Consider the following 26,028-nt stretch of genomic DNA (forward strand, 5'->3'; position numbering starts at 1 on the left):
TCTCTTTCAATTCTTTCTCTTTCAATCTTCTTCCTTTCTTTCATAATACATACATAATTACTTAATGCCTTGTAAATCTTTCTAGACGCATTTTTTCTTTTAATATACTTATACAATGAAAAAAATTTAATTGAACATCTTATCATTATCAAGTAATTCTTACATTTTTTCCTTAACCAATGTTTATATAAAGAATTAATGCACTCAATTTTCCAATCAATAGAATTTTCTTGATCACATTTCTGGATAAATTGTTCAACTTTATCTAAAACATTAAATTTAAAAAATACTCGAGTTAATCCAAGTTGATAGTCGATTTTATCCCTATAACCCATATATTCCAATAATAAGGAAACAAAAAGTCTTTCATCTCTTAATAGTAATTTTGCCTTGGATAATATATCATTATTAATTAAATTTGGGTCAGTCATTGATGAGCAAGAATCGTCCACTTCAGTATTAATTACAATGATTTGTTTAAAATAATTATAAATCTGACTATAAGGAATTCTACAAGGATAACCATAAATCATAATATTAAGAATTTGAAGAATTCCACCAATTTGAAGCTGTTTATAAACCTTTAAACTATTAAATTTTAATGAAATCTGCTGATTATTTGGCTTTATACATCTTATAAAATGGCTTTGAGTTGGATATAATTCATTTACTAACATATTTTGAACTTGTCTTACAAACATGCTTGAAACACTCTTATTCTTATTAGTATTCATTGGAGTTGGTACCTGGTTTGCATTTGAATTGATTAAATTCGTCAATGTATTTAATTGTAAACTATTCTTCTCAACAAAATTTGATACTCCATTTAATGATAAAATACTCTTTCTAACCAAACTTGTTTCTGATTGTGGACTCTCATCGTTAATTAATGTATTATCTTGACTAATACTACCATCTTCTTCTTTTAATTGTTTATTTTTTTCATCATTATCCACTTTACTCAATAAATTATACTTAAACTTATTTATTTCCTGAATCGTGTTTATTCTTGTATGTATTATTTTCTCAATATTTGTTGATAAGAAATCTGTATTTTTTGATATAAACTCATTACTTGTATATTTCACGGGACCTGCAAAATGATTTATCGTAAAAGTCTTCTCAAGATTGAGTTTTTGAATCTGAATTACCTTTCCAATAGATTCAGACAAATAATTTAACTGGTTCATTATACCAGATGTATTCATTTCATCCTTTGAATTGCATATTGATCCCCTATTCACACTCATTCTGACATTTGAATTGTTTTGTAATTTATTTAGTAAATGAACCTTATTACAAAATGCATGATCTCTATTTCCTTTCATTGGTATCTTTCCTGTTTCATCTAAAATTGATATAATATTATATGGAAGTAAACTCAATATTGAATTATTATACTGGAACTTTTCATAAAATGCGTGAGAAGCGCAATTATTGGTATTACCATTATTTCTCGGATCATTTTCATCTATTTCTGTATTACTGAGATATTTTGGATTTACACCACTCATTACTGTGCATACAAATGACTGATGAAATAACAAATCAATTACATTTGCTGACGGGGTTGTTGAAATGCTATTATTTATTCCCTCTGTCTTGTATAGTACTGTATCTCTATATAGTAATTGCTCCAAAAAAAAGCTATGTAATCTCTCATTACAGTAATTTATCAGTAATTGTTCAAAGCTATTCACATAATTTGGTTCCAAATCCTCAAATCCAAAAATATCCAATATACCTATTGAATTATTATGATCGGAGTATTTTGCTGAATTTTCATTGTTATCAAATATATTTTGTTTTAGTGCTATATTTATCAGTTCTACAATTAAATTAAAAATCCATTCATAAAGATATCTAGAAATACTATCCCTAGTATATATCGCCTCAGAATATGATAACCTTTTCTTGATCTTGACTATACTTTTAGTAGTCAATAACTCAATTAATTCTTGATTACTTATCATAGTAAAATCTGAATCAGCATTATAATTGTAATTCCATATTTGTACTATTTGGTCTATTATTGATACTGATTCTTGAGTCAGCTCACATTCTTCTTCATCTCTATTTTCAACTGGATTAAAATCAATGTTTCCTAACAATAGAATTGAATATACCATATCATATATCAAATCTCTACTTTCCTCAGAAACTCCAATAGATTGAAAGCAATCATTTATTATCTTCATATTATATGGAACAGATTTGACAATTTCTTTCAAATTTTCACTTCTTATTGAGTCTGTATCAATTTTCTGTCTGGCTCCTTTTAAATCCACAGTCTTCAAGTAATTAAATTCTAGAGGAGAAGTTTCAGATTTTAAACCCCATTTACTCTTCTGCTTTTCGTTTATTTCATTCAAAATATGGTAGAAAATGTGATAATTTCTTTCGTTATTCGGAAGATGTACTACTCTTGACTTTGCTAACAAATAAGTATTTATGGATGCATTAACTATTCTTCCATCATCATCAAAACCAAGTTTCATATACTTTCCAAATCGTGATGAATTACAATTTCTAATTGTTCTTGAATTCCCAAATACTTCCAATAATGGATTTGAAGAAAGTAGACAGTTTTCGATCGTTGATAAAAACAATCCTCCAAATTTATTATTCATATTGGTACCATTCCTCATCCTCTGCCTATTGCTTACATAACTCAGATATTTCAATACATGTTTTGAAGTTTCTGTCTTTCCTGCTCCACTTTCTCCTGAAATTATTATTGATTGTGATCTATTATCCTTTAGCATTCTTCTGTATGTCCATTCTGCTATTGCAAATGGATGTGGCTCCATATTTATTATATTTTTACCTATGAATTCCTGTGCTATTTCATCATTATAAATATTGTATTCCTTGTATGGATTCACTGCAATCAGTATTCCTCCTGCAAAAGTGTACATTGGATACTTTGGTAAATCATTGGTACTTCTAATACCATTCAATTTCATTGATTCTTTTTGATTGTTCTCTATTATATCATTACTACCTTTTAACATATCATAACAAACTTGAATATTCTTTATTACATTACCAATATTTAAATTCTTCAACTGTGAATTATCTTTATAGCCAAATCCATTATCTGCCTTATATATAAATTCTTTGTCTACATAAAAATGGTTTTTATTATTTTCTATTTCATACCGGAATTCACCAATATATTCACATTCGTATATTCCTTGTTGAGAATTATAAGAAATTACATTTCCTAAGATAAATGCATCCAAGTTATTTTCTTCATTTTCTATTTCGAATTCAAATTTATTTGAATCTTTAAAAAAGGCTTTTGCTTTTTTTTCAGCCAATTTATTTGATAACTCTATTGTATATGGATTTGCTCTGGAATATATCCATACTTTGTTTTCTTGACCTATTTCATTATAATTTTCCATGATATAACAGGTCTTTTTTTGGAATATCTCTACTATAGTACTATATATTATATATATATTACATATAATATATATAATTTGTTTAAATAATTTTGTTAATATTTACTGCGCTTTTCTTTGTTCCACATAAAAGTACTTTTTTTAATATTGTCAGCTTCAAGTTACTAAGAATAAATAGTTTCGTTTTTTTTTAAAATATTTTTATATTCTTTTATTTAAATATTTATTCCTTCTATGATCTTCTTTTTATTTTGCTTTTTTTTTTGTTAATTTTTTTGTTATTTGCTTGTCAAAAAATTTATAATATAAACATGCTTTCACACGTAGGTAACTTGTGGGGTGGCGGGCTTTTTTGGCTTATTTTTTTATATAGATTTAATTCTAAAGGAATGATTAAAATAAAAAATATATATTTTAAAAATAACATGAATTTAAACAGATTAAAATAGAAATAAATTTTAACAATTTATCCTTTAGTAAAAGTATAGTAATTATTAATCAAACTATAATATCTACTTTTTTTCCCAAAATGTACTACTAAACTATCTACGGTCGGTTTTACCCATACCACGTTTTCCTGAAAATAAATGCATTGGCATTTTTGTCGGAACACTACGATCGGCCTCTCCTCTTCTAGCGAGTTTTCCAAGCTTAGCTTGGGATTTTCTGCGCAATTTTTCAGCCTTTTCTTGTTGTTTTCCAGGTTTAAGTGAAGCATCAATACGATTAGGAGCAGGGCTGTGACCCCTTGCCAGTCTTTTTCTTTTAAACAACTCCTTAGATGAGTTTTCATTGTTAACAGACATTTCGATGTCTTCATTGCCTGCAAGACTTCTTGATCTTTTAGCTCTTAATAAGGAAATTTGATCAGAACCATCATTAACTGCTTTTCTTGTTAAAGACCTTCCTCTTTCTCTCTTATTTTCCTCTTTCCTTGCAAGGCTTCTGCCTCTTTCATATATTTTTGATATATCGTAACCTAATTCATCAAGTTGATTAGTTAACTTTGTTAATTCACCAGCAGAAGCTTGTCTAGCTCTTCCTCTAGGTAATGTAGGTGCGTTTCTTGCCTTATTATCCATATTTTCTCTCCTCTTAAGATTAATCTTATCATGTATATTCTTAAGAGCTGTTTGAGTTTGTTCCCATAATTTCTCATCAAATTCTTGCGATGGATCATTCATCAATAATATTTCCTCTTCTTTTTCGAGCTCCCTCAATTTTTCTTCAATTTCTGGGTCAATAAAGTCAATAATATTTTTGCCATCCATAATCTCTGGGACCAAATCATATTTCCAATTATCATCCTTAAGAACATATTTCCTATTCCAATCCATTTGATATACACCAGCACCACCCATTTCTTCTTCAAGCTCCTTTTCTAATGGTCCCGATTTTGTTCTTGATTTGATTTCTTGAGATCTTTCTTGTATTACTGAATCAGGTATACAAGGTGGCCTGTCTTTATTTAATGGTGTTTCTGCTATATGAAGCCTTCTTGAAATTGCATCCACTCTTTTGGTTTTCACCTTAATTTCTATTCTTTTTTGAAGAAGTTCATTACATGCTCTATTTTTTGCTTCTTCTACTCCAATCTTTTTCATTGTTGACATTGTCAAAATATCAACTACTTCAACTTTTCCTCCATTTTCATTAGATTCACCTTCAAGCCCTGTTTTAAGCTCCTCAATCATTTTCTTTTCTTCCGGTGATAAATCATCTACTGAACGAGAATCAATCTTATTTAATATAATAAAAACTTGTTTATTTCTAAATAAGGTCTTGATAGAATGAAAAAGTTGAGTTTGTTTCTCAATACTATAACCACACTCTTCTGAAATATCAACGAAATATAAAATACATGAGTGAATGTGTGCCAGAGCTGTGATAGCCGTCATTTCTATAGTATTTCTCTCATCCAATGGACGATCCAAAATACCTGGTGTGTCAATTACTTGCCATCTAGCATAATTATAGTCAAAATGGCCGACATATAACGATTTAGTAGTAAATGCATATGGCTCAACTTCAACATTAGCGTGAGAAACACAATTAATAAAGCTACTCTTACCAACATTTGGATAACCACATACTATTAGTGTTCTTGTAGTTGGATTAATACTTGGAAGACGTCCAATATGTTGTCTTACTTCCTCCAAGTATTCCAATGGTGCTTGTAGCTTCTTTAAGCAAGTACACATTCTACCCAATGCAGCTCTTTTTAGCATTTTGCATTTATATGGACTATCTGCATATTTCAACAATCTTACATAATCCTTTGCTAAAGAATCAACAATATTCTTCGAACCTGAAATATGGCCCAATGCAAGCTTATAATGATCTCTATCATACAATACATTACATAGATCTGAATAAAATGGATGTATTTCATCCAATCTTGGAAACTGAGTTAGTATCATGGTTAATCTATCATGAATAATTTGCTGGCAAAATTTCACTTTTCTCATATAAAATGACCTTATTCTACTAATTTGAAACTGTGGATGTACTTGAGTTGGAGTCTTCCTTTGGGTCTTGGATAGTACAATATCTATTAGATCTTTACTATTAGGAATAATAGTAATATCCTAGTAATTAAATAAAAATGTTAATAAGATTCATACAAAATTCAACGTTTAAATTTTCAAACTTACCTTGAATCTATGTCCTAAGCTTGTTGAACTCATTTTATTATTTTTTCTTTTCAAATTTTTTTTATTTTTACAATTTTTAAAACCTGTTAATTTCTACTAATATGTTTAATAACTCCTTTTTTCCCAAAATGCAAATATATTATTCTATTTTATTTCCAAAGTATAGGTTATTGTCTTTTATTCAAACAGAAAAAAGACTATTTTGAATTAATTCATTAACCTAGTCTTTTCCTGACAATTTTTGAAAATTGATTAATTACTATAATTAATTTTTGATCATATTTTTAATTTATTATCTCTCTATTTATTTTCATATTTTTAAACTTACATTAATATAGTCTACTAAGTTTTTAATATTATTTTACTTATATACATTCTTTGACTTCCTCTTTCTATTGATAAACTTTAAAGAATACTGGTACTTATAATTTATGTATAAGCCGCCAAAACGTAAGGCGGGTAATTCAGTCAATATTTATTTTGCCACTAAAATTTTAAAAAAAATTACATGTAACTCAACTCACAAATTAGTAATAATATTAATAATTGTAATTGTTAATATTATTACTTTTAATCAAATATCTTATAAACTCATTCCATTGCTTTCTGTATATTGTTTATTTTAAAGACAGAAGTAATGACTAACAATAATAAATTTTACCAATTTATTATACCAAAAAAAGATTCCAATTTATTAAAGTTTTTAAACAATATTAATATAATATACAAAGATGATGAGGCAGTTTTATGCATTAAAAATGAAGATTTTTCTTTAGATTTAAATGATGATGGAATCACATTTAATTCAATAATTAATTATTTACAAGATGATTTATTAGGAGTTTTTAAATTTGACTTAAATGTTGAAAAGGCCAATGATTATTCTGAAATTGAAATTCCACTAGGTTTATATTACATGCTATCTCTATCATATTTATGGTCAAAAATTATTCATATTCATGAAAAAAAAATATTCCTGAGTTTGATTTTAAGATATATTGAAATTTTAAAACAATCCTTAATTAATAATACGGAGAAATCTCAAATCAATAATTTATTTAATATGATAATTTTTTGCATAACAAATATTGTCTTACAAGAATTTGATATTCTCGAAGATTTAATTAACCAAAATATAAAACTATTTGAAAATAAATTTCATACAAATAATAAGAAAAATTCAAAATCAAAGAGAAGAAAAAACCCAAAGTATAATTATGAAATTGATAATAGTGATTCTTCTAATGAAACTGAAACAGAATTAGATAATAGTGATTCTTTTCATGATCAATTACAAAATACAGATTTTGAAGTTAATTTGAATGATGAAAGTATTCAAAGTAATAAATTTATTCAGGATTCATCAGTTCTTGAAATTTCATTCTTATTAGTAAAATATTTGATTAATTTTTCCAAACATTATTTAAATGTCAATTTTTCCACAGTTGGACTTTCTGAGTGGTCATTAATATTATCTCTAAGAATAATTAATTTGGTCAAAAAATTAGTCACTAATTTTGAAATTGAAACATTTAATAAGTTATGCAAAATTAATATAATCAAATGGGAAAATTTGTCCCAAAATTTAATAATAAATATATTAAGATCCATTAATTTTATTGAGAAATATGAAGAAAAGGAAGAATATCATGATTTAAAAAGTTGTTTATTTGAAATTATTTCAAATTGTTTTATTCATGGTTCTATTGATTTAATATCAAATATAAACCATATAAATAACCCCAATAATCGGAATAATGTCATATTTAAAGATTTTCCAAGTTTTATATCAGCGAGTACAATGCTAATTAGTGAAGAATTTTCTAATAGTCTGTTTGTTTATATTCTCGAAAATCTTGGATTTTACTGGATTAAAATGGATAAAATTGAAGATATTGGTGAGGATAATAATATTATTGTTTATATTAGTTCATATGTTGAATCTATTTCAATTAATAACCCAAATATTATTTTGAAAAATATTTCATTAATCAGAAGAATTCTCAAAGTCATGATTTCTTATAAACTTAGATCATGTTTTATTTCAAGTACTGCAAATTCACTTATTCAAGTGAAAAATAAAAATCAAATTGATCCATATTGCCTATCTAGTTCAAGTCAAAATATTGATAATAATTATAATAAATCCACTGATTTTACATTAGAAAAAAGATCACAAATTATTGAATCTATTGACTTATTACTTGAAAGAATTTATGATAAACACTATAATTGTCGAACTAGATCTATCCAATCAATACAAAGATTATTCATTAATGATATAATTCCGTATAGTTTTTTTATAACTATATTTAAAGAAATAAATATGAGAACTTTGGATGAATCTTCATATGTTAGATCTTCATCATTAAACTTATTAAGAACAATGGTTAGAAAAGTTACAGAAAATTATTATCATTTACCATTAAATTATGAACATATTTCCAATTTATTAAATAATATTAATCTTGAATTAAATCATTTAAACAAAAATAGTATTGATGATTTAAACAATACAATTATTAATTCAAATATTAATGATGTAGAAACAAAACCTCAAGAGTTAATTGATCCAAATTTTATAAAGAAAAAAGAATCTGAATATGAATTAATGAAAGTATTATTAGTTGATGCAAAAGAAGTTTCTATAATTGTGGAAGATATTCTGGAAAAAGTCTGTATTAATGGAATTCATTCAAAAATTAATTCAGATGCTTCTTCATCTATTCTTTTTATTTGTGAAACTGTATCTCTAAATATTAAAAAAGGTCAATCACTCCTTTCAAATGTATTAAAGTGTATTTGGAGAGTTAATAATGTTAATATTTTAAATTCTGTTGTACATGGATTTTTCATTATAATGTTTAATAATCTTTCCAATTTTTCAAATTCTGATAATCAAGAAAATTATTTTCAAAATGAATTAGACAATGATGATGATCAAAACTTGAAGCTTCAATTTAATGAAAAAATTGTAATAAATCAATCAACAATAAAGAATCTTCTTAAAATAATTGAATTATTTAATGATGATGACATGATGAACTTTTCAAAGTTATTGGAACATTTAACTTCAAAAAACACACAAATATCTAAAAAGTATACCCAAAATTTTGATTTAACTTTGTTAAAAAGCTACACCCTAAATGAAATTTCTCTAGTTGGAAGTAATTTAACAAATTTAAATGATGAAGCTGAAAATAACTTAGTATCATTACTTGAATTGCTTTTGGTAATTATAAAGGTTGAATCTTTGAATAACAACTGTATTTTTGAAATTGAAAACAAAAAAAATTCAAATTTTGAAATACTTTATCAATTATTTATGAATTCTGCATCCAATAAAAATTATATTATTTTTGAATATTCAGTTAAATGTTTAAATTTAATTAAAATAAATAACCAAGTTTATACAAATGAAATTTTATCAACTTATATAACAATTCTCTCCAATTTTGATTATAAATTAATAAATAATTCACTTTTGATAAATATTATTAACTCAGTATTTAATTTAATTGCAAATCCATCAAATATTAAATTTTTGAATACTAAAGAAAACAATTCTAAAGTTTTATATATTGATTTTTTTATTAATAAATTATTTGCTCATTTCCACAAAAGGCTTAGGAAATCAAAAGAAGTAAGTATTATTGAATTATCTCAGATAATCAATTTATTGAGTCATATTGTATTAAAATATGGTAATTTTGTAGAAAATTTATATAATAAATGGAAGTACTTGTATTCAATTGTTCAAAAGAGCTCTTCTGAAAAGGCCAAATTATTTCAAGAGAAGAATAGTGAATGTGGAATAATCAATTTAGAAGAGGAATATTTTGAATATATTCAGATTATATTAGAAAATCAACTCCTTTCTAATGACAGTATTTTTTATTTTATTGTACCAATAATTAATTTATTATCAAGAGATCCAAGTTTAATTGTTGATTATAATAACATTACAGATAGTGCAAGTGACCTTCAGTGGCAACTGGATTATTCCAGAAATTGTGCAATAGTTTCATTATGTAAGTTAACTTCTTTAACAACCAAGTTATTAAATATTAATGAAAAAATGATGAATGAAAATTCCAACCAAAACTTAAATATAAATTCAAAATTATCTAACTTATTTGAAATGCCAAATATTCAACTAATATTTTCATTTCTTTATAATCCATCTTCATTTAATTTTATTAATAAAATTCAAATGGACAACATTATGTTAAACATAATACTTTGTACCAACGATTTATTAACAAGGTATCCAAATATTATAGATCCATGGATGGAAAAACAATATTCACTTTTAAATTTGGATGATAATTCAAATGAAACAGAAATTAACTCTTTGAAATATAATATTATGTTAATTATTAATTATTTATTAAATATAGGTTTCATTAAACCAAAAGAAATATTATTGCTGAGTTACCTCAAATGTATTAGTAACAAATCAGAATTTAACTCTGAACTTTCTAGTCTTGCAAATTCATTCTTTCAAGAATTTTTCAAGGATTTAAATAATCAACTTGCTATTAACATTATTCCATTGTTAATAAATCAATTAGCATTGGAATATTCTTATAACTATACTGATAAAGGAAAAACACAAACTATTATTCACCAAACACAATATTTGCTTCATTATATTAATAATAAAGATAATATTTGTTCAAGCCTGATTCCTAAGTTTTTTTTCAGAATTTCTTTACTTAATGATTCAAAAGCCATTGAATTATATGTTATTGCATTTGAGTCACTAAAATTGGGTTCAAAAAGTAGATGTATTAGCAAAATTATCGAAAATTTGAACTTAATTACATTCCATATTCAAGAATTTGATTTTCTAAAACAATATTTTGCAAAAATTCTTCAAAATCATATAAACTCAAATCAAATTGATACTAATTCTGAAATATTTTCATTATTCAAGGACGAAAGCTCAAGAAATGTTAAGTCTAATCCAAACTTAGCAAACGATAAGACAAATCACTTAATTTTTGGTGCTGAAAATACACCAAATAATTAAGTATTATTATTTCTAAAGTATTGTGAATAATTTTATAAATAATTCTATGAATATATATTTAAACTATTAAAGCTAATACATTTGAATTTATTTTTCTTCTATATCTTTATTTTAAAATGTTATTTTTTTAACATGCATTTTTGAATTACGTGTAATATTAAAATGAAATAATCAAAAAATCATTTTTTCATTGTATTAATTCATCTAATTTTTACTTAATATTCAATAATTAAATATTGACTTAAAGAGAAAGAAGAAATTAATGTTTTTTTTTCTTGATATACTTCAATTTAAGCATAATTATAACAATTAATCAAATTAAAAACAATTAATTTGCCAACTTAATTAGTTTTAAATCATTATTTTTCAAATATTATTTACATATATTTTGCTTAATAAAAATATTGTAATCTTTTTTTTTTTTGAGAAAAATTTTTTAATTATATTTTATAATAACTATTTCTTGGCCGCTCAAAGAGGGTTTTTGACTACAAAATTAGCAGCATCAATAATCATTGAAAATAATTTGAAAATTTAAAAGTTCAATCGTTTGGGATCAAACAAATAACTACATACAATTCTTAATTAAACAGTTTTATTACATATTTGTATGTTTATAGTTTGGTAAAATGAACAATGAGCTGACATTTCAAGTAAATGTACCATTCATAAACAAAGCAAATTGTAATTATGTAAGCAATATTGGAAAATTAAGTAATGAATCAGAAATTATTGTTGATAACTATGAAGATTCTGAATTTATACCAGATTCTGATGGCTCAGATTTGTCTTTACCTATCAACAATATAGGGAGAATGATGAAATTATCTATACCTGGTTCGGCTAAAATATCTAGAGAATCAAAAATGCTGATGCAACAAATTTCTAAAGATTTCATTGGTTGTATATCATCACAAGCAGGAGAGATTTGTACTAGCAATAAGCGACGTGTATTAAATGGTGAAGACATCATTAATGCTTTATCTTCATTTGGGTTTGGAGATTATACAGGCACATTAATCAATTATTTAAATATTTGGAGAGGATTAAAACAATCTAGAAATATTAAATCGTTTGGTAATATCTATAAATCAAATACTTCATCACTCAGCTTTAGTGAAAATTATCAATCTTCTGAAAACGATCAAAGTTTAGAATATAATTACTCTAATACATCACAAATTGTTAATCAGAAACCTGAAAATAATGAATGCAGCAAATATTTCATCCAAAGTAATAGTTCAATAAATAATCAACAAATTACTTATACAAATTCACCAAAATATACAAATAATGCTATATATGACTTTACTAATTCAAATATAGATGGAAACATTAACATACATTCACCAAAGTATTCAGAAATTACACAAGAAAACACAAGTGCTTCTTATATTAATAGTAAAAATCAAATAAATACATTATTATTATCACCAACAAAAAGTATAAACTTTATAAATGAATCTTCTCCAATTACTCCAAAATCAATGTTTCCACTTAATCAACCTGTAAAAAGAAAAAGAATTTCTCAAGAAGAATTTGGTATAGTGAATATTGTTGATAATATTGAACAAAATATAAATTTTAATGTAAAATGTAACATGAATTATAATATTAAAAACTTAACAGAAGCTGAATCAATTGAAAATACTACATTTCAAGAAAATATAAAGTCAATGAATAACTTTTCCAAATATAATAATAATTTGGATTTCTCTTCGAATCAATATAAACAAGATGATATATTCTTGAACAAAAATGAAAGTTCATTTGATAGTTATTTCTCATCAGATTTATATATTCAAGATGAAAGTGAAAATGATACAGAATATTATACATATCCAACTAGATTATTTATTTCATGAATAACTTAATACATTAAATAATTATATTATATTGTTTTTTTTGTTGTAATTTTCATAAAATTCTATTAATGAATTAGGGATTCGAGGCTTTACTTTATCTAAAGCAAACAATATATCTTCCCAAGTAAACATAATATGGTTACTAATTGAGTCTTTGATAGAATCAAAGTTATTTGTAATAGTTCTTCTAATAACCTGCATCATAGTTTCTCTGCATAATAAAGCAAGTTCAGCACCACTATAACCATTTGTTAGATTTACTAGTAAATCAATCATTTCATCATAATTATCAAAAATTTCCATGTTATTTATATTACTACATAACTCAGTAATATCACTATCTTTAGTTTTATTATTTATGATTTTAGAATTATCTAAATTTTCAGAAATTAAATTTCTTTCAAAAGCAGGTTTATTATTATTTTTATTATTATTTTGAATATAATTTGTTGATTTTAAATAAATATTAAGAATTTTCTTTCTTGCCTTAGAATTTGGAAGTCCAATATAAATAATTCGATCAAGTCTTCCAGGTCTGAGTAATGCAGAATCTAATAAATCAGGTCTATTAGTTGCCCCAATTACAATAACTTGTTTATTTGTAGTGATTCCATCCATTTCATTCAACATTTGTGAAAGAACTCTTGTACTAACATCAGAAGTGTTTGATGTACTTTCTCTATTTACACCAATTGCATCAATTTCATCAAAAAAAATTATGCAAGGAGAGTTTTGTCTAGCTTTTCTAAAGATTTCACGTATAGACTTTTCAGATTCTCCTACCCATTTTGAAAAAAGTTCAGGACCCTTTACACTAATAAAGTTCATCTTACTTTCAGTAGCAACAGCTTTTGCCATTAATGTTTTTGAACATCCAGGTGGGCCATAGAGTAAAACTCCACTTGGAGGCTTTATTTTCATATATTCAAAAAGATCAGAGTGGATTAATGGCCATTCAACACACTCTTTAAGTTGTTCCTTGACTTCTTCATATCCTCCTATATCGCTCCAATGAGTTTTAGGGATTTCAATAGCAAGCTCTCTAAGTGCAGAGGGCTTAATATTTTTAACACTATTGTGAATATCTTCAAATGAAAGAAGCAGACTTTTACCATTGTCAATAAGTTCAAGCTTAGTAGTTCTTTCTAAAAATGTATTTATAGATTCGTTAATTAGCATCTTTAAATCTGCGCCAACAAACGCTTGTGTTTCATTAACAAGAGAATCTATTTCAGAGTCATTTAGACTATTTGGAATTTCGCTTAGAATAAGCTCAATAATTTCTCTTCTTTCTAGGCTATTTGGTACTTCAACAGCTATTTCACGATCAATTCTTCCGGCTCTTCTTAATGCAGGATCTATTTCATTAGGTTTGTTTGTTGTTGCAATTAATATTACCCTATTATTATCATCAAATCCGTCAAGTAAAGACAAAATTGCTGTTAGATATTTTTTGTTTTGATCATTTATTCCTGAAAAACTATCTCTATTACCACAAATCATATCAATTTCATCAATAAATAATATGCTGTATATGATTTTTTCTTTTTTTGAATTATCCTTTACTTTTTGAATACATTTAAAGAAATGATTATCTTCATCACCTGTACTATTACTTATATTACTTCCATCTATAACAATAAAATCAACAGACAATTCTAAACCAGATTCTTCTTGTTCAAAAGTTTCAATTAGCTCAATTTCTTCCGCAATAGAGCGAGCAATCAAGGTTTTTCCTGTCCCTGGTGGTCCATATAATAATATTCCTTTTGAGGGTTTAATTCCAAAAGAAGAATAAATTTTTGAAAATTTCAAAGGATTAATAATGCACTTATTAATTTCATCTTTTAATTGTTTCATTCCTCCTATCTTATCCATTCCGTATTTTCTTTGGCCTTTAATTGAAGAATTAATATCATTTTTTATTATATTTTCCTCATTTTTATTCATCTGTTTAATATCAACTAATTTATTTTCAAAAACCAATTCAATTTTTGTTTGGTTACCTATTTTCACAATTTTTGAATAGTTTTCTAAAAATTCCTGGTTTTTATCAAATTCAAATACATTAAAATAATAAACCATTGAAGCAATTTGGATTGGAATAATATTACCTTGAAATACACAAGTTCCTCTAGACCTTGAAATGATCATTTGTTGAATACTCTTGTTATCATTAATATATTCTGGAGGAGATTTTAACAAATTCTTCATACTATTATTTGTAGAACTATTTATGTCAAGAATTCCAAAAAATTTTAATATACAGTGCTTATTCATTTCAGTATTAATATTCATATCTTTTGCAAAACTTCTAAAAGGTATTATTTCTAATTGGCCAATATTTTCATCTATTATATTTAAATTATTAATAACTAATTCTCCTATTAGTCCCTGGTTATCTCCAAATTTAACATTTGGCTCCAACGATCTAATTGTCACACATAGAGATTTTTCGAAATACCTTAATACACAGAGTGTTCCATTTGCAATTGTCATTTGATTTAAAGTGGTCTCAGAAACACGTAGTTCCAAGATGTTGGACCTTGAAATATCTTTACTAAATACAATATTTAGTAAATATGGCCATTTTACTGGAATCTTGATATTTGGTTCAATTTTTATTGATTCATTATCCTCGCTGTTTTTTAAAGAATTTTTATGTTTTTGTTTATTTTTCATTTCATTATTAAATAAATAATTTATAGTTTAAAGTAATGGTAAATATTTTTTCAAATGCAAAATATTTAAATTTTTAGAAATATTTATTTCAATTTAATCAAAAAAAAATTAACTTAAATTACCGGTATAGGTCTAATTATACATTTAATTTATATGGACAATAATTTTTACATAATCAAAATTTATAAATTTTTTTTTTGTGGCAAACAAATTTTAATGAAAATATAATACCGGTTTTCATGCGCTTTTTAAATAAAATAAATATAATAATTTGAAAATATAGATTAAATGATTTTTCAAATATGAATGATAATTTTATTATGAAAATACTGAATGCAATTTTTTAATGGTGAAATAAACAAAATATGTGGAATAAATATAATTCAAAAAATATTTCTACCAGAAAACAAACGAAAAACAATAGTTAAAGATGAAAATGTTACAAGCTTGGATTTCAAAAATAATACTGGATTAGTTAAAATTCTTGAGAATAAGAGAAATTCAAATTCTTTATACCAATACAAATACAAATTTAACAGATCAATATTAAATAATGATAAAGATACTAATAGAGCTACTTTCTACAAGATAAAAACATTAGATAATTTTCATTTTTTTGAAAAATGTATCGATTTTCAAAATATAGAACTAGCCAAATATATTTGGAAAGCGATTGGAATGAATCCTAAAGGAAAAATTAATACACAAGAATTTTTAAATATATTAGTTCAAGAAAATGAAAGGAGAAACTATCTAGAAAAAATGGAATATATAGAAAAGGCCTTACAAATTAAAAATAGGTTTAAGTTCATTTTAAATAAAATATTTGGAAATTTTATTAAAAATTCCAATTTTAATATTAATATTCAAGAAGATAAAATATTGGATTACTTTGATTTGATTATAATTGAATGCCCAACTATTAGATATTTCGAAAATATATTATTTAATGATATTAAATCTTCAAGTTTCGAAGATTTAACAAAGTTTTTATTTGTTAAAATGACTGAAATTTTGAATTTCCACGATAATGAATTAAGTAATGTTTTTTGTAAAGTTGTAAAAGTTGCATTAATTTCAGAAAATATGTTCAAGTTATGGTCAAAAGAATTTATAAGGCTCAAAAGTTCAAATTTTATAGAAAATTTTCAATTCAAAAACGGAAAAAAGGTGGAAAGTTTACAAAAAAATTTACTGTACCTTATTTTAATTTATGGATATCTATTAGCGAACAAATTGGAAAACAATGAGTTTAAAGATCAAGAAATTTCAACATTATTAAATCAATTTACTGAATTGTTGGAAAATGCCAAAAATACTGTTTTTTTTAATCAAATTAAGTTTTTAATTGAATTAATTATATTACATTTATCTGATGAATCTATACAGTCTCATAAGTTGAAGTTGCATATATTGAAGCTTTATAATAAAATAATTGAATATAATCCTAATAATTTAATAAAGACATTAATTATTTCAAACATAATAAAAAGAATTGATGATTACATCATTCAAAATAAAGAAAACATTTTATATGAAGAATTCATTTCTGCAATAAACAAATACTTTTTTCAAGAAAACCAAATTAATGGAAATAAACTCTTAAAAAATGACCTCGAAAGATTAACCAACAAATTAGATATTACAAATTTGGAATTACTATTAAAAAAATACTTAATCAAATCAAATATGATAAATAACACTATTGAATTGATTCTTGATAAAATACAAAATCAAATATTAAGTAATATTGACACTTGGAAAGAAAATCATTTTGATTTTAATCATATTAATATTAATTTGCTCAACCAAGTAATTCAACTTCAAAAAGATAAGAATTTGAGTATTAATTATTTACAGAAATATATAATGCTACATTTCACTAAAACTTTGAGAATACTTGAAGAAAAAAAAGTTATAAATGATGAAAAGAAATTATTTAGGTCCAACTTTGAACCAAGTAAAGTAAACACATTGAAATTCATTTCTATGATTAACTCCAAATTTGATCAATATTGTGAGTACGAGCGTGAAGAATCAAACTTTATTAAAATAGTTAATTCTTATAGTTTACCCAAAATTACTCAAAGTATTTTAATGGATAATTTATCAAAAAATTCATGTGACTGGGTATTAATTAATGAAGGAATACAATTTTTAAATAAATATTTATTATCAGCATTTAATAGTAATTTATTGGAAAATATTAATGAAATATCTGAATTTTCAAAATTAATCATGAATGAAATAAAAAAACGCTTTATAAATGATGAATCAAATCAAATTGAATTAAAGTTTTCTATTCCAAAATCAAATATATACTTTGAAATATTAAGATTAATACACAATGCATCTTATATTTCAAATCCTAAAGTAAAAGAAAATACTAATATTCATTCCATACAGCTGTTAAATCAAGGTATTATTCCTTTTAGTTTGAACTTTAAAGAAGAAAATCCAGATTTTCTACTTAATAAAATTAGTGATTATTTTAATAATAAAAATAATGTAAAAACTTTGGTTAATTCTTCTCATAGAAAAAATATCAATTTAATTTTCATTCATGGGTTTCTTGGAAGTGCTTATAAATCCTGGAACATTGATATTTCAAAAGAAAGTAAAACTCCGACAATTCTTGATAATAACTTCCAAAGTAATAATATCCCAGAATATAAGGAATATAACTTAAATTTTAAATTAAATTCTGATAGAAACTCTAATATTATCTCAAAACTGGAAAAACATAACTATTTAATATGGCCAAGAATATTATTAACTGAAAATAAAAATATTAAGATGTTTGCAATAGATTATTCACATCAAATATTTAATCAAAATCAATCAGTAACTTTAAAAAGTATTTCTGAAGAAATTTATAAAAAATTATTAAAAGCAAATATTTTACCAAAAGATATAAAAAATCATAGTGAAAAAAATAATATAATAATATGTCATTCAATGGGAGGAATATTATTAAAACTAATCATTGCAAATCATCCAGAAACAGTTAAAAGTATTAAAGGAATAATATTTTTTGGGACTCCTCATTTTGGAACGAACTTGCATTCTAATATAATTAAATTTTTTAAAAAAAAAGTTCCATCATATTTAATTGAACTTTCTTCTAAATTTAACATTGAAAAATTAAGAAAATTAAATTTAAAATTTCAAAAATTGATATATTCAATTCCTAAACAAGAAAGGCCATTAATATACTCATTCTCAGAGTATTTACCATGTAAGATACCATTTTTATTCAACATTAGTAAAATAATAGTTCCTCATTTTAATTCAAATCCATTTATTGGTAACTTTTTTATATTAAAAACAGATCATAGCTTTATTAATAAGCTAACAATTTACAAGAATGATATTAGATATTTATTAATTCAGAATTTGATTGATTTATAATGCATTAATTTTGTTAAAGTCAAAATTCCAGTTCTTTAGACGATCTATATTATTTTGTGAGATTGAAACTATTATGAATGAAGTCAGATATTTAAGAATAAATAGTATTAACCAAATAATAATAATATGATTAATACATAGAGCTGAATGTAATCTTGAAAACATTAAGACGCACATTAATAATATAGTAAGTGGTAATGATATAAAACCTATTCTTCTCGAAACTATGTAAGGAAATGCATAAATACCTCTCAATTTCTTTGATATAAATACGGGATCTTTATTAGAAATTTTGGATTCAATTCTGTGAGAATTTTCATTTTTTATTTTTTTTATTTTAGCTTCATCCTTATTTTGAAGTAAAGAAACATCTGGTTCTAATCCTATAGTATTCCCTCTTAAAAAAGAGTATGTGCTTTGTCTGGTTAAGTTACCGATAGAAGATGTGTTGTTAAATTGATTATTGAATTTACTACTATTCAATGTATTTTTATTAATCAATTTCTCAAAAGAATTATTTTCTTCTAAATTTTTCTTGTTATAGTCGATCATTAAATATTGAAATGCTTGATCAGAACCTCTTGAAAGTAATATATCTCCTATCAAAGTATCTAAGTAGCTGCAATAACAATTTGAATTAATCTTATTAAATTTAACAAGAAAAGAGTGTTTAAACCAATCAACAATGATTTCTACTAAATAAACAGATACAACCCATGTAATTACTGAAGAAAAAATTGAATCTGTATAGAGCCTTGCATTTGAATACATTCTAATAAATAAAATACATCCATCATATAAAAGCTGGAATCTTTCAATAGTATCCGAACAGGAAACGGTAAATAAAGAGATTGAATGATAGGTTTTAAAAACTGTTGATTTAATTTCTGCAAAGTTATTATTTATTACAATGAGAAACATTGTATATTCTGATGAGTTCAGTGAGATATTTAAAGCTAATCCCCTTATCATATGAATAGTACAGTGAATTAATAAGTAAATTATTACCATAAAGTACTTTGAAAATGAATTAATGAGTAAATTTAAAAAGCCTAATTGATTTTTTTCTTGTTGATAATTCCCGTTTACAAATCCAATATATGTAAAGAACTTAATATTTGATTCCAAATATGTATCAATTAAGTCTCTTCCAAAAGATCTAAATAATTTTTCGAATATTTCCAGCATATTAAAAATAAAATATAGTTTTAGTAATCCTTGTCCTCTAATATAATGGTAAAAAAATGAAATATCAACCCTGCTAAAAATACAAATAGACAATATTAAAACCAAGAATCTCGATAAATCAGTTAACTCTATAGCAGTAAATTTAAAATAATTGCCAATATCTATACTTAAAAATGGTTTAAAATCTTCTTTTTTTTTATTGTAGATAAGGCCATTATTAATTTCATCATAGAATATATCAGAAGCTGTAATAGATTGTAATTCAGATTCTTCTAAAGATGATCTTTGGTCATTCATTCTAAATGAATGAATATGGTTTTTAATTTGTGGTAAAAAGTTGTTATTTTTTCCAAGAAATCCGTCATCTTTACTTTTGAAATTGAGTCTAAATCTTAATTTATTTTCATAATCTGGAATATTAATCAAACTTTTACTTTTAACTTGTTTATCGTCGAATATATATTCAACACTAGAATTCTCGATTAATTCATGATTAAAATCACCTGTTTTATTGTGTTCTCTATTACCACTTTTTTGAATAAGATTCCAGGAATTTGAATCAATAGAATAATTACTACCAATATTTTCTTCAGAATTATTATAATTCCAAGTCCTTTGAATTATTGAGGTATTCTGAAAATAATTTGAATTTCCTGTAATAAGAAAAATAAATATATTAATAATGTTAAATAATAACAATAAAACGAATTTCAATAAGGCTATAATTGAATTAATTGGTAAAAATGTTAAATCATATAGAATTGTATCAAAACAAAGCAGCATTGAGAAGTTAAGGAGGCACTCTAATTTTTTAGGTACTTGATAAACTTCATTTAAAATATTTTTAGGTATTCGATCATTTAAGTTATGTTCATCAATTTCAAAATAATCAATATCTTTTTTTTCAAGTGCATTTTCGCTTCTGATTTCAGACCAAATAAACTCCAAAGATGATATAATATTATTATCCATTTTAATCCCGTTTTGATCATAATCCTTTAAATCATCAATATGTTCTTCATTACTACTACTAAAATTACTAACACTATTATTTTCTTCTTCTAAATGTTTGAGACAATTTTCTTGATGATTAATTAACTTAAAAACATCATTACCACTTTTATCATTCCCTGAAGAATTTTCGTTCATTAGTATCTCTTTGTATGTTGAGACTTTATTTTCAATGTGGTTATTTGCAGCTAAATTAGACTTTTCAGAATCCTCATTATTGAGAATTTCACTCTTTACAATTAACTTTTGAGTACTATTCTTGAGCTTTTTAGACATTCTATTATAATTTTAAAGCTAATTGTACTCAAATTTATTTAATACATTATTTGCAATTCTAAAATTCTTTGGAAAAAGAATTTTAGAATTGGCGCTAATAATTGAAAATATCGATTATAAATAATGCATGCATATAAGTATAAATAAAAAGAAATATTTTCAATATTGTTTTAAATTTGTGAGATCTAAAAACATAGAAAAATGATACTATCAATAAATATTACATAGCACAAATTTTCCATTAGAAAAGAGTTTTTAATATAAATTATTAAAGCGTATTTATTTCAATGTTAATAAAGTATTCAACCATGTTGATAGAGCATCTTAGATCCGCTATTAGCAATCCAGACTGTGGATACATGGGATGGATCACCAACAATAGAAGTAACAAATTTCATACAACAAAAGGATTTAAAATTGAATGAAACTCCAGACGTCCAAGCAATTACTGTACCTGCACCAAGTTCAATTTGTTCATTTGGTTGTAAAGAATACCTGATAATACTATCATCACCTCTGAGATAAACAATATCAATATCCTCATTTTCTTCACCATCTGAAAAATTTACAGATCTCAAATTACCAATATTTCTTGGTGCATATTCAAATTTATTGCAATTTCTATATGGAATACTTCTACTGCATACTCTGCTTCTAATAATATCACCCGTAATTACATGTCCAACTCCCTCTCTTGAATATAATGTACCAAATTTTTTCATTGGTACCGGAAAAAATTTCATCCCAGAGGAACAAGAGTCCAAAACAATTAAAGTCGCCTCAGTTAAGATTACATCAGTAAGCCACCAAATTGAGCGTTCTAACTTCAATTGTTTATTTGAGAATAAAATACGTGTTGGAGACTCGTAACTCAATTTTTCATCTTTTTTTAAACGTAAAATAAGCTTGCTACCATCAACTATTGATCTTGGAATTACAGTTATTATATTTTCTGTATTTCCTTCAATTTCTTCTTTGTTATTGGTATTATTAGAGCTTGATGTATCTAAAATTTCTTGTTCTAAGTTCTCCATTATATCCTCTTTCAAACCTTTAAAATTTCAGTTAATAATATTAATATTTATATTACTTTCAAGAAGTCACTATTTGTAAATTATACAGAAATAAAAATTGGTTTGAATAATGACTATTTTTAACCAAATTTCTCACAATAACTGTCACAAACCCTTGTGTAGCCTACTAAAAATAAATATTAGTTATTTACTCTGTACAAATATAAACCGATATGTATGAGTTTTTATACATAAACATATATTTGCTTTTTTTCCTTTTTATTTTCGAATAAACACAAAATAAAAATATCACGAAGGTACCGCTGAATTTACCGCCAAATGTAATATCTGAGTTACCCCACAAATTTTTTATTTAAACAAATTATTGCAAAAATTTTAATAATTCAAGTACTATTTTACTTTGCATAATACATATATATATATATATATATATATATATATATTTATATTTATATTTATATTTATATTTATTAAACCTTAAAAATTGTAAATATATATTAATAATAGTAGTAATAATCATCACAATTATCATCGTAATCGTAATAATATTTTATTGTCTAGAAATGAACTCTTTTTCACTAAAACTAAACAAGAAACTTTTTTTATTTGCAAAAATAACCTAATTTTTTTTATTAATTTCCTGTTCTTGATTTTGCATGCAGTAGGCGCTGCCACGTAATTAACTAGTATTAAATATTTTTAAAAAAAATCCACATAAATATTCACAATGGAATAATATATTTTATATATGAATATTCTTAGAAGAGAATAGTTTCGTTTTTTAATTCTTTATTGTGTTCCTTAATGGATTCTACATCATATATTAATCATTTCGAACTATTAATTCCAACTTTTTCTTTATTAAAAATATTAAAATATATCTAATAAGGTCTGGTCGCTGTCTTAATTAATGGAACTGCACTTTCAGAATATTAAAGTTATAATGTAATGATATTATTATAAAACAATATAAAAAGAAACATTTTTTTAGAGTAAAATGATAAGTTTTTTGGAAAGCCCAATACAATATGAAGATATTAATGTAAATTTTAATGATCTAAATGAGGTTCGAAATGAAAATACCAACATTGAAGAAAATGAATTCAATTTGGAAAATATTGCTGATTTAGGAGCAGATTTGAATGATTTGATGAATGATAATGATGAAAATACTTTTGGAATTAGTTTGTATGAAGATCTCATTGATATAAATTCAATTGAAGTTGTAAAAAATAATTCAAACATTCAAAAGACAGTTGAAAGTGAAGTAACTTTAAAGTCAAAAATTGAAACTAGCTTAGTTATTTACAAAGTAAACTTTGAGAGAACCAATACTACAGTGATTTGTGAAGAAAAAAACGTAAATTTTGGTTTTTCAAATGATTTAATAGGAACTGGTACATTAATTTTAGAAAAAATTGAAGATCCTGATGTTTTTACATTGACATGGGAAGGAAAACTACTTGAGTTTTTTGTTAATAATCAACAAAAAGACCAAGAAACCTCTAAATATTCTTTTTTACTACGATATATTATCGATATTAATTTAAAAGTTATTCAGGATGAAGAATTCTTTGTCTTCATTAAGTCTGATTTTCAACTTGAAAATGAAACAATTTTTCTCCAGTTTTCTTTTAACACAGAGGAAAAGGCAAACTTTTGGTATGAAAACTTATCTAAATATAAACAATTAACTATCAAGAAATCCAATATTAAAGAAAATGACCATTATAATGTCCAACAAAATCAACTAAAGATATCCAAAGAATATCCAGCAGACTATTTAATGAATGATCAAAAACATACGATACTTTTATCTAGTAATTCTCAAGCCCCAAAAATCTCAATTCCATTCTTTAGAGATAATAAACGTTCAAAGAAAAATTCAAATATTTCAAATTCTCTCAGCTATCATCATTCTGAAAATCTTTTTCCTCTTATTAAACATGAAGACAAAGTATTTATTGAAAATCAAATTAAAAATCTTATATACTCAACTGTTAACAATGATCATCAACATTTTAATTTTAATAATATATCATCTTTTGATATTGAATCTAACAAATCTGTTATTCAACAAAAATGCTCATTTATTAAATTTGTAGTTAACTCCATTCAAACAAATAATATGGAAAACAAATTTTTATCACTTTCTAATTCAACACTTTCAAAACCTTTCAAATCGTCATCTTCATGTGAAAATACACATTGTTCTCAGATCTCAAAAGAGAATAATGTAAATAACCTTCAATCTCAATTATTCACATGTCCTATATGTTATGAAAGTTATGATTATAATGATATTATTACACTTCAACCATGTGGACATCAATTATGTTTTAATTGTGAATACAAACTGGTAGATTCTAAATGCCCATGGGATAGATATAAATATACTATAAAGCATTAAAGTAACCATTGATTAAATAGGTTAAAATTATGATTGACTGGATGAAAAAAAAAATCCAATTTTACTTATTAAATATCAAATTTCTGACTTTAATGAGTTAATTAAACTTTTATTAAAGAAATTGATAGAACTTTTATTTAAATAATAAAAATATTAAAAATTATAATAATTTAGGAAATACTAAAATTATCTACTAAATTTATATTCTTTTAAAGTATTCTTCATTTTAAAAATTTTTTAAAAATAAATCTTCAATAAATATAATCCTAATTTTTTATTCTTTAATAACAATGGCTAAATTATTGTTGGGATCATTAGCACTTTTATTATTATTAGAAATATCTTGATTTTTAACTTCACTATTCTTTGAATTAAGTTTCGATAAAAGAGGTTTATTATCTAAATTGCTAGAGATTTTATTTATAGAATTCATATATTTAGATGATCTTACTTTTTTACCAGATAGCTCTTCAAAAATGCTTGTTGCCTCAATTTCGTTTAAATAATCAGATATTTTCCAAATACATATCACACTTAAAATAGTACTAATCATTAATACAAATGATATAGTTAAGCCAACACTAAAATCCAATATCAAGTAATCTTTTGTGTTTTCCTTGTAAATTATGCTTTCAACCAACAATCCAATTGAAATCAAGAATGTAACTAAATTCTCCATTGCTAAAAGAGGAATAGTTGATCTTATTGCAAGTCCGGATGGGCAAAGAACTCCAATCATACCAACTATTGATGTAATTACATCAATTGATCCAAATGCTAAACACACTGCAATAAATATAGGTGAAGATACTTTTAGCCAAGCAACGCTAAATAATGATATTCCATATACCATTGGAAGAAAATATGACAAAAAAGCTCGGAACCTTGTACTTAATATCTCACAACTCATCTTTTTTTTAATAACTTTATCATCGTGTTTTTTGGAAACATTTTCCATTTTAATTAAAACTAAATTTAAATATTTCTTTACCTTAAATTTAAACTTCCCAGTACTATCTTAATTTTTCCTTAAAATAACATTAATTATTATA

At 24.4% G+C, this 26,028-nt stretch overlaps 10 protein-coding genes across 10 annotated transcripts; 4 read left to right on the forward strand and 6 right to left on the reverse strand.

Moving 5' to 3' along the window:
• Positions 1-238: 238 nt before the first annotated feature.
• Positions 239-3,410, reverse strand: cubi_01326 (myosin; the record flags this gene model as incomplete). The annotated part of the gene is made up of 1 exon (XM_029018338.1): positions 239-3,410. A coding segment is annotated over one exon (3,172 nt), but the record flags the coding sequence as incomplete, so codon positions are not given.
• Positions 3,411-3,952: 542 nt separating this feature from the next.
• On the reverse strand, positions 3,953-6,097 carry cubi_01327 (GTPase; the record flags this gene model as incomplete). Its single annotated transcript, XM_029018339.1, has 2 exons — positions 3,953-5,998; positions 6,065-6,097. The coding sequence occupies 2 exons, from the start codon at positions 6,095-6,097 to the stop codon at positions 3,953-3,955; spliced, it is 2,079 nt and encodes a 692-aa protein (XP_028873566.1).
• Positions 6,098-6,701: 604 nt separating this feature from the next.
• cubi_01328 (uncharacterized protein) lies at positions 6,702-11,099 on the forward strand (the record flags this gene model as incomplete). Its single annotated transcript, XM_029018340.1, has 1 exon — positions 6,702-11,099. The coding sequence occupies one exon, from the start codon at positions 6,702-6,704 to the stop codon at positions 11,097-11,099; it is 4,398 nt and encodes a 1,465-aa protein (XP_028873567.1).
• Positions 11,100-11,728: 629 nt separating this feature from the next.
• cubi_01329 (CCAAT-box DNA binding protein subunit B) lies at positions 11,729-12,964 on the forward strand (the record flags this gene model as incomplete). Its single annotated transcript, XM_029018341.1, has 1 exon — positions 11,729-12,964. One exon carries the CDS (start codon positions 11,729-11,731, stop codon positions 12,962-12,964), a length of 1,236 nt encoding a protein of 411 aa, XP_028873568.1.
• Positions 12,965-12,985: 21 nt separating this feature from the next.
• cubi_01330 (CDC48 like AAA ATPase) lies at positions 12,986-15,646 on the reverse strand (the record flags this gene model as incomplete). Its single annotated transcript, XM_029018342.1, has 1 exon — positions 12,986-15,646. One exon carries the CDS (start codon positions 15,644-15,646, stop codon positions 12,986-12,988), a length of 2,661 nt encoding a protein of 886 aa, XP_028873569.1.
• Positions 15,647-15,979: 333 nt separating this feature from the next.
• Positions 15,980-19,057, forward strand: cubi_01331 (uncharacterized protein; the record flags this gene model as incomplete). Its single annotated transcript, XM_029018343.1, has 1 exon — positions 15,980-19,057. The coding sequence occupies one exon, from the start codon at positions 15,980-15,982 to the stop codon at positions 19,055-19,057; it is 3,078 nt and encodes a 1,025-aa protein (XP_028873570.1).
• Positions 19,058-19,187: 130 nt separating this feature from the next.
• cubi_01332 (uncharacterized protein) lies at positions 19,188-21,532 on the reverse strand (the record flags this gene model as incomplete). Its single annotated transcript, XM_029018344.1, has 2 exons — positions 19,188-19,211; positions 19,283-21,532. The coding sequence occupies 2 exons, from the start codon at positions 21,530-21,532 to the stop codon at positions 19,188-19,190; spliced, it is 2,274 nt and encodes a 757-aa protein (XP_028873571.1).
• Positions 21,533-21,834: 302 nt separating this feature from the next.
• cubi_01333 (uncharacterized protein) lies at positions 21,835-22,566 on the reverse strand (the record flags this gene model as incomplete). The annotated part of the gene is made up of 1 exon (XM_029018345.1): positions 21,835-22,566. One exon carries the CDS (start codon positions 22,564-22,566, stop codon positions 21,835-21,837), a length of 732 nt encoding a protein of 243 aa, XP_028873572.1.
• A 997-nt stretch (positions 22,567-23,563) lies between these two features.
• On the forward strand, positions 23,564-24,976 carry cubi_01334 (RING domain-containing protein; the record flags this gene model as incomplete). The annotated part of the gene is made up of 1 exon (XM_029018346.1): positions 23,564-24,976. The coding sequence occupies one exon, from the start codon at positions 23,564-23,566 to the stop codon at positions 24,974-24,976; it is 1,413 nt and encodes a 470-aa protein (XP_028873573.1).
• Positions 24,977-25,250: 274 nt separating this feature from the next.
• Positions 25,251-25,934, reverse strand: cubi_01335 (uncharacterized protein; the record flags this gene model as incomplete). The annotated part of the gene is made up of 1 exon (XM_029018347.1): positions 25,251-25,934. The coding sequence occupies one exon, from the start codon at positions 25,932-25,934 to the stop codon at positions 25,251-25,253; it is 684 nt and encodes a 227-aa protein (XP_028873574.1).
• Positions 25,935-26,028: the final 94 nt, after the last annotated feature.

The sequence above is a fragment of the Cryptosporidium ubiquitum genome (genome assembly GCF_001865345.1).
Source record: "Cryptosporidium ubiquitum isolate 39726 chromosome Unknown contig_20, whole genome shotgun sequence".
In the NCBI taxonomy this organism is placed as follows: Eukaryota; Apicomplexa; class Conoidasida; order Eucoccidiorida; family Cryptosporidiidae; genus Cryptosporidium; species Cryptosporidium ubiquitum.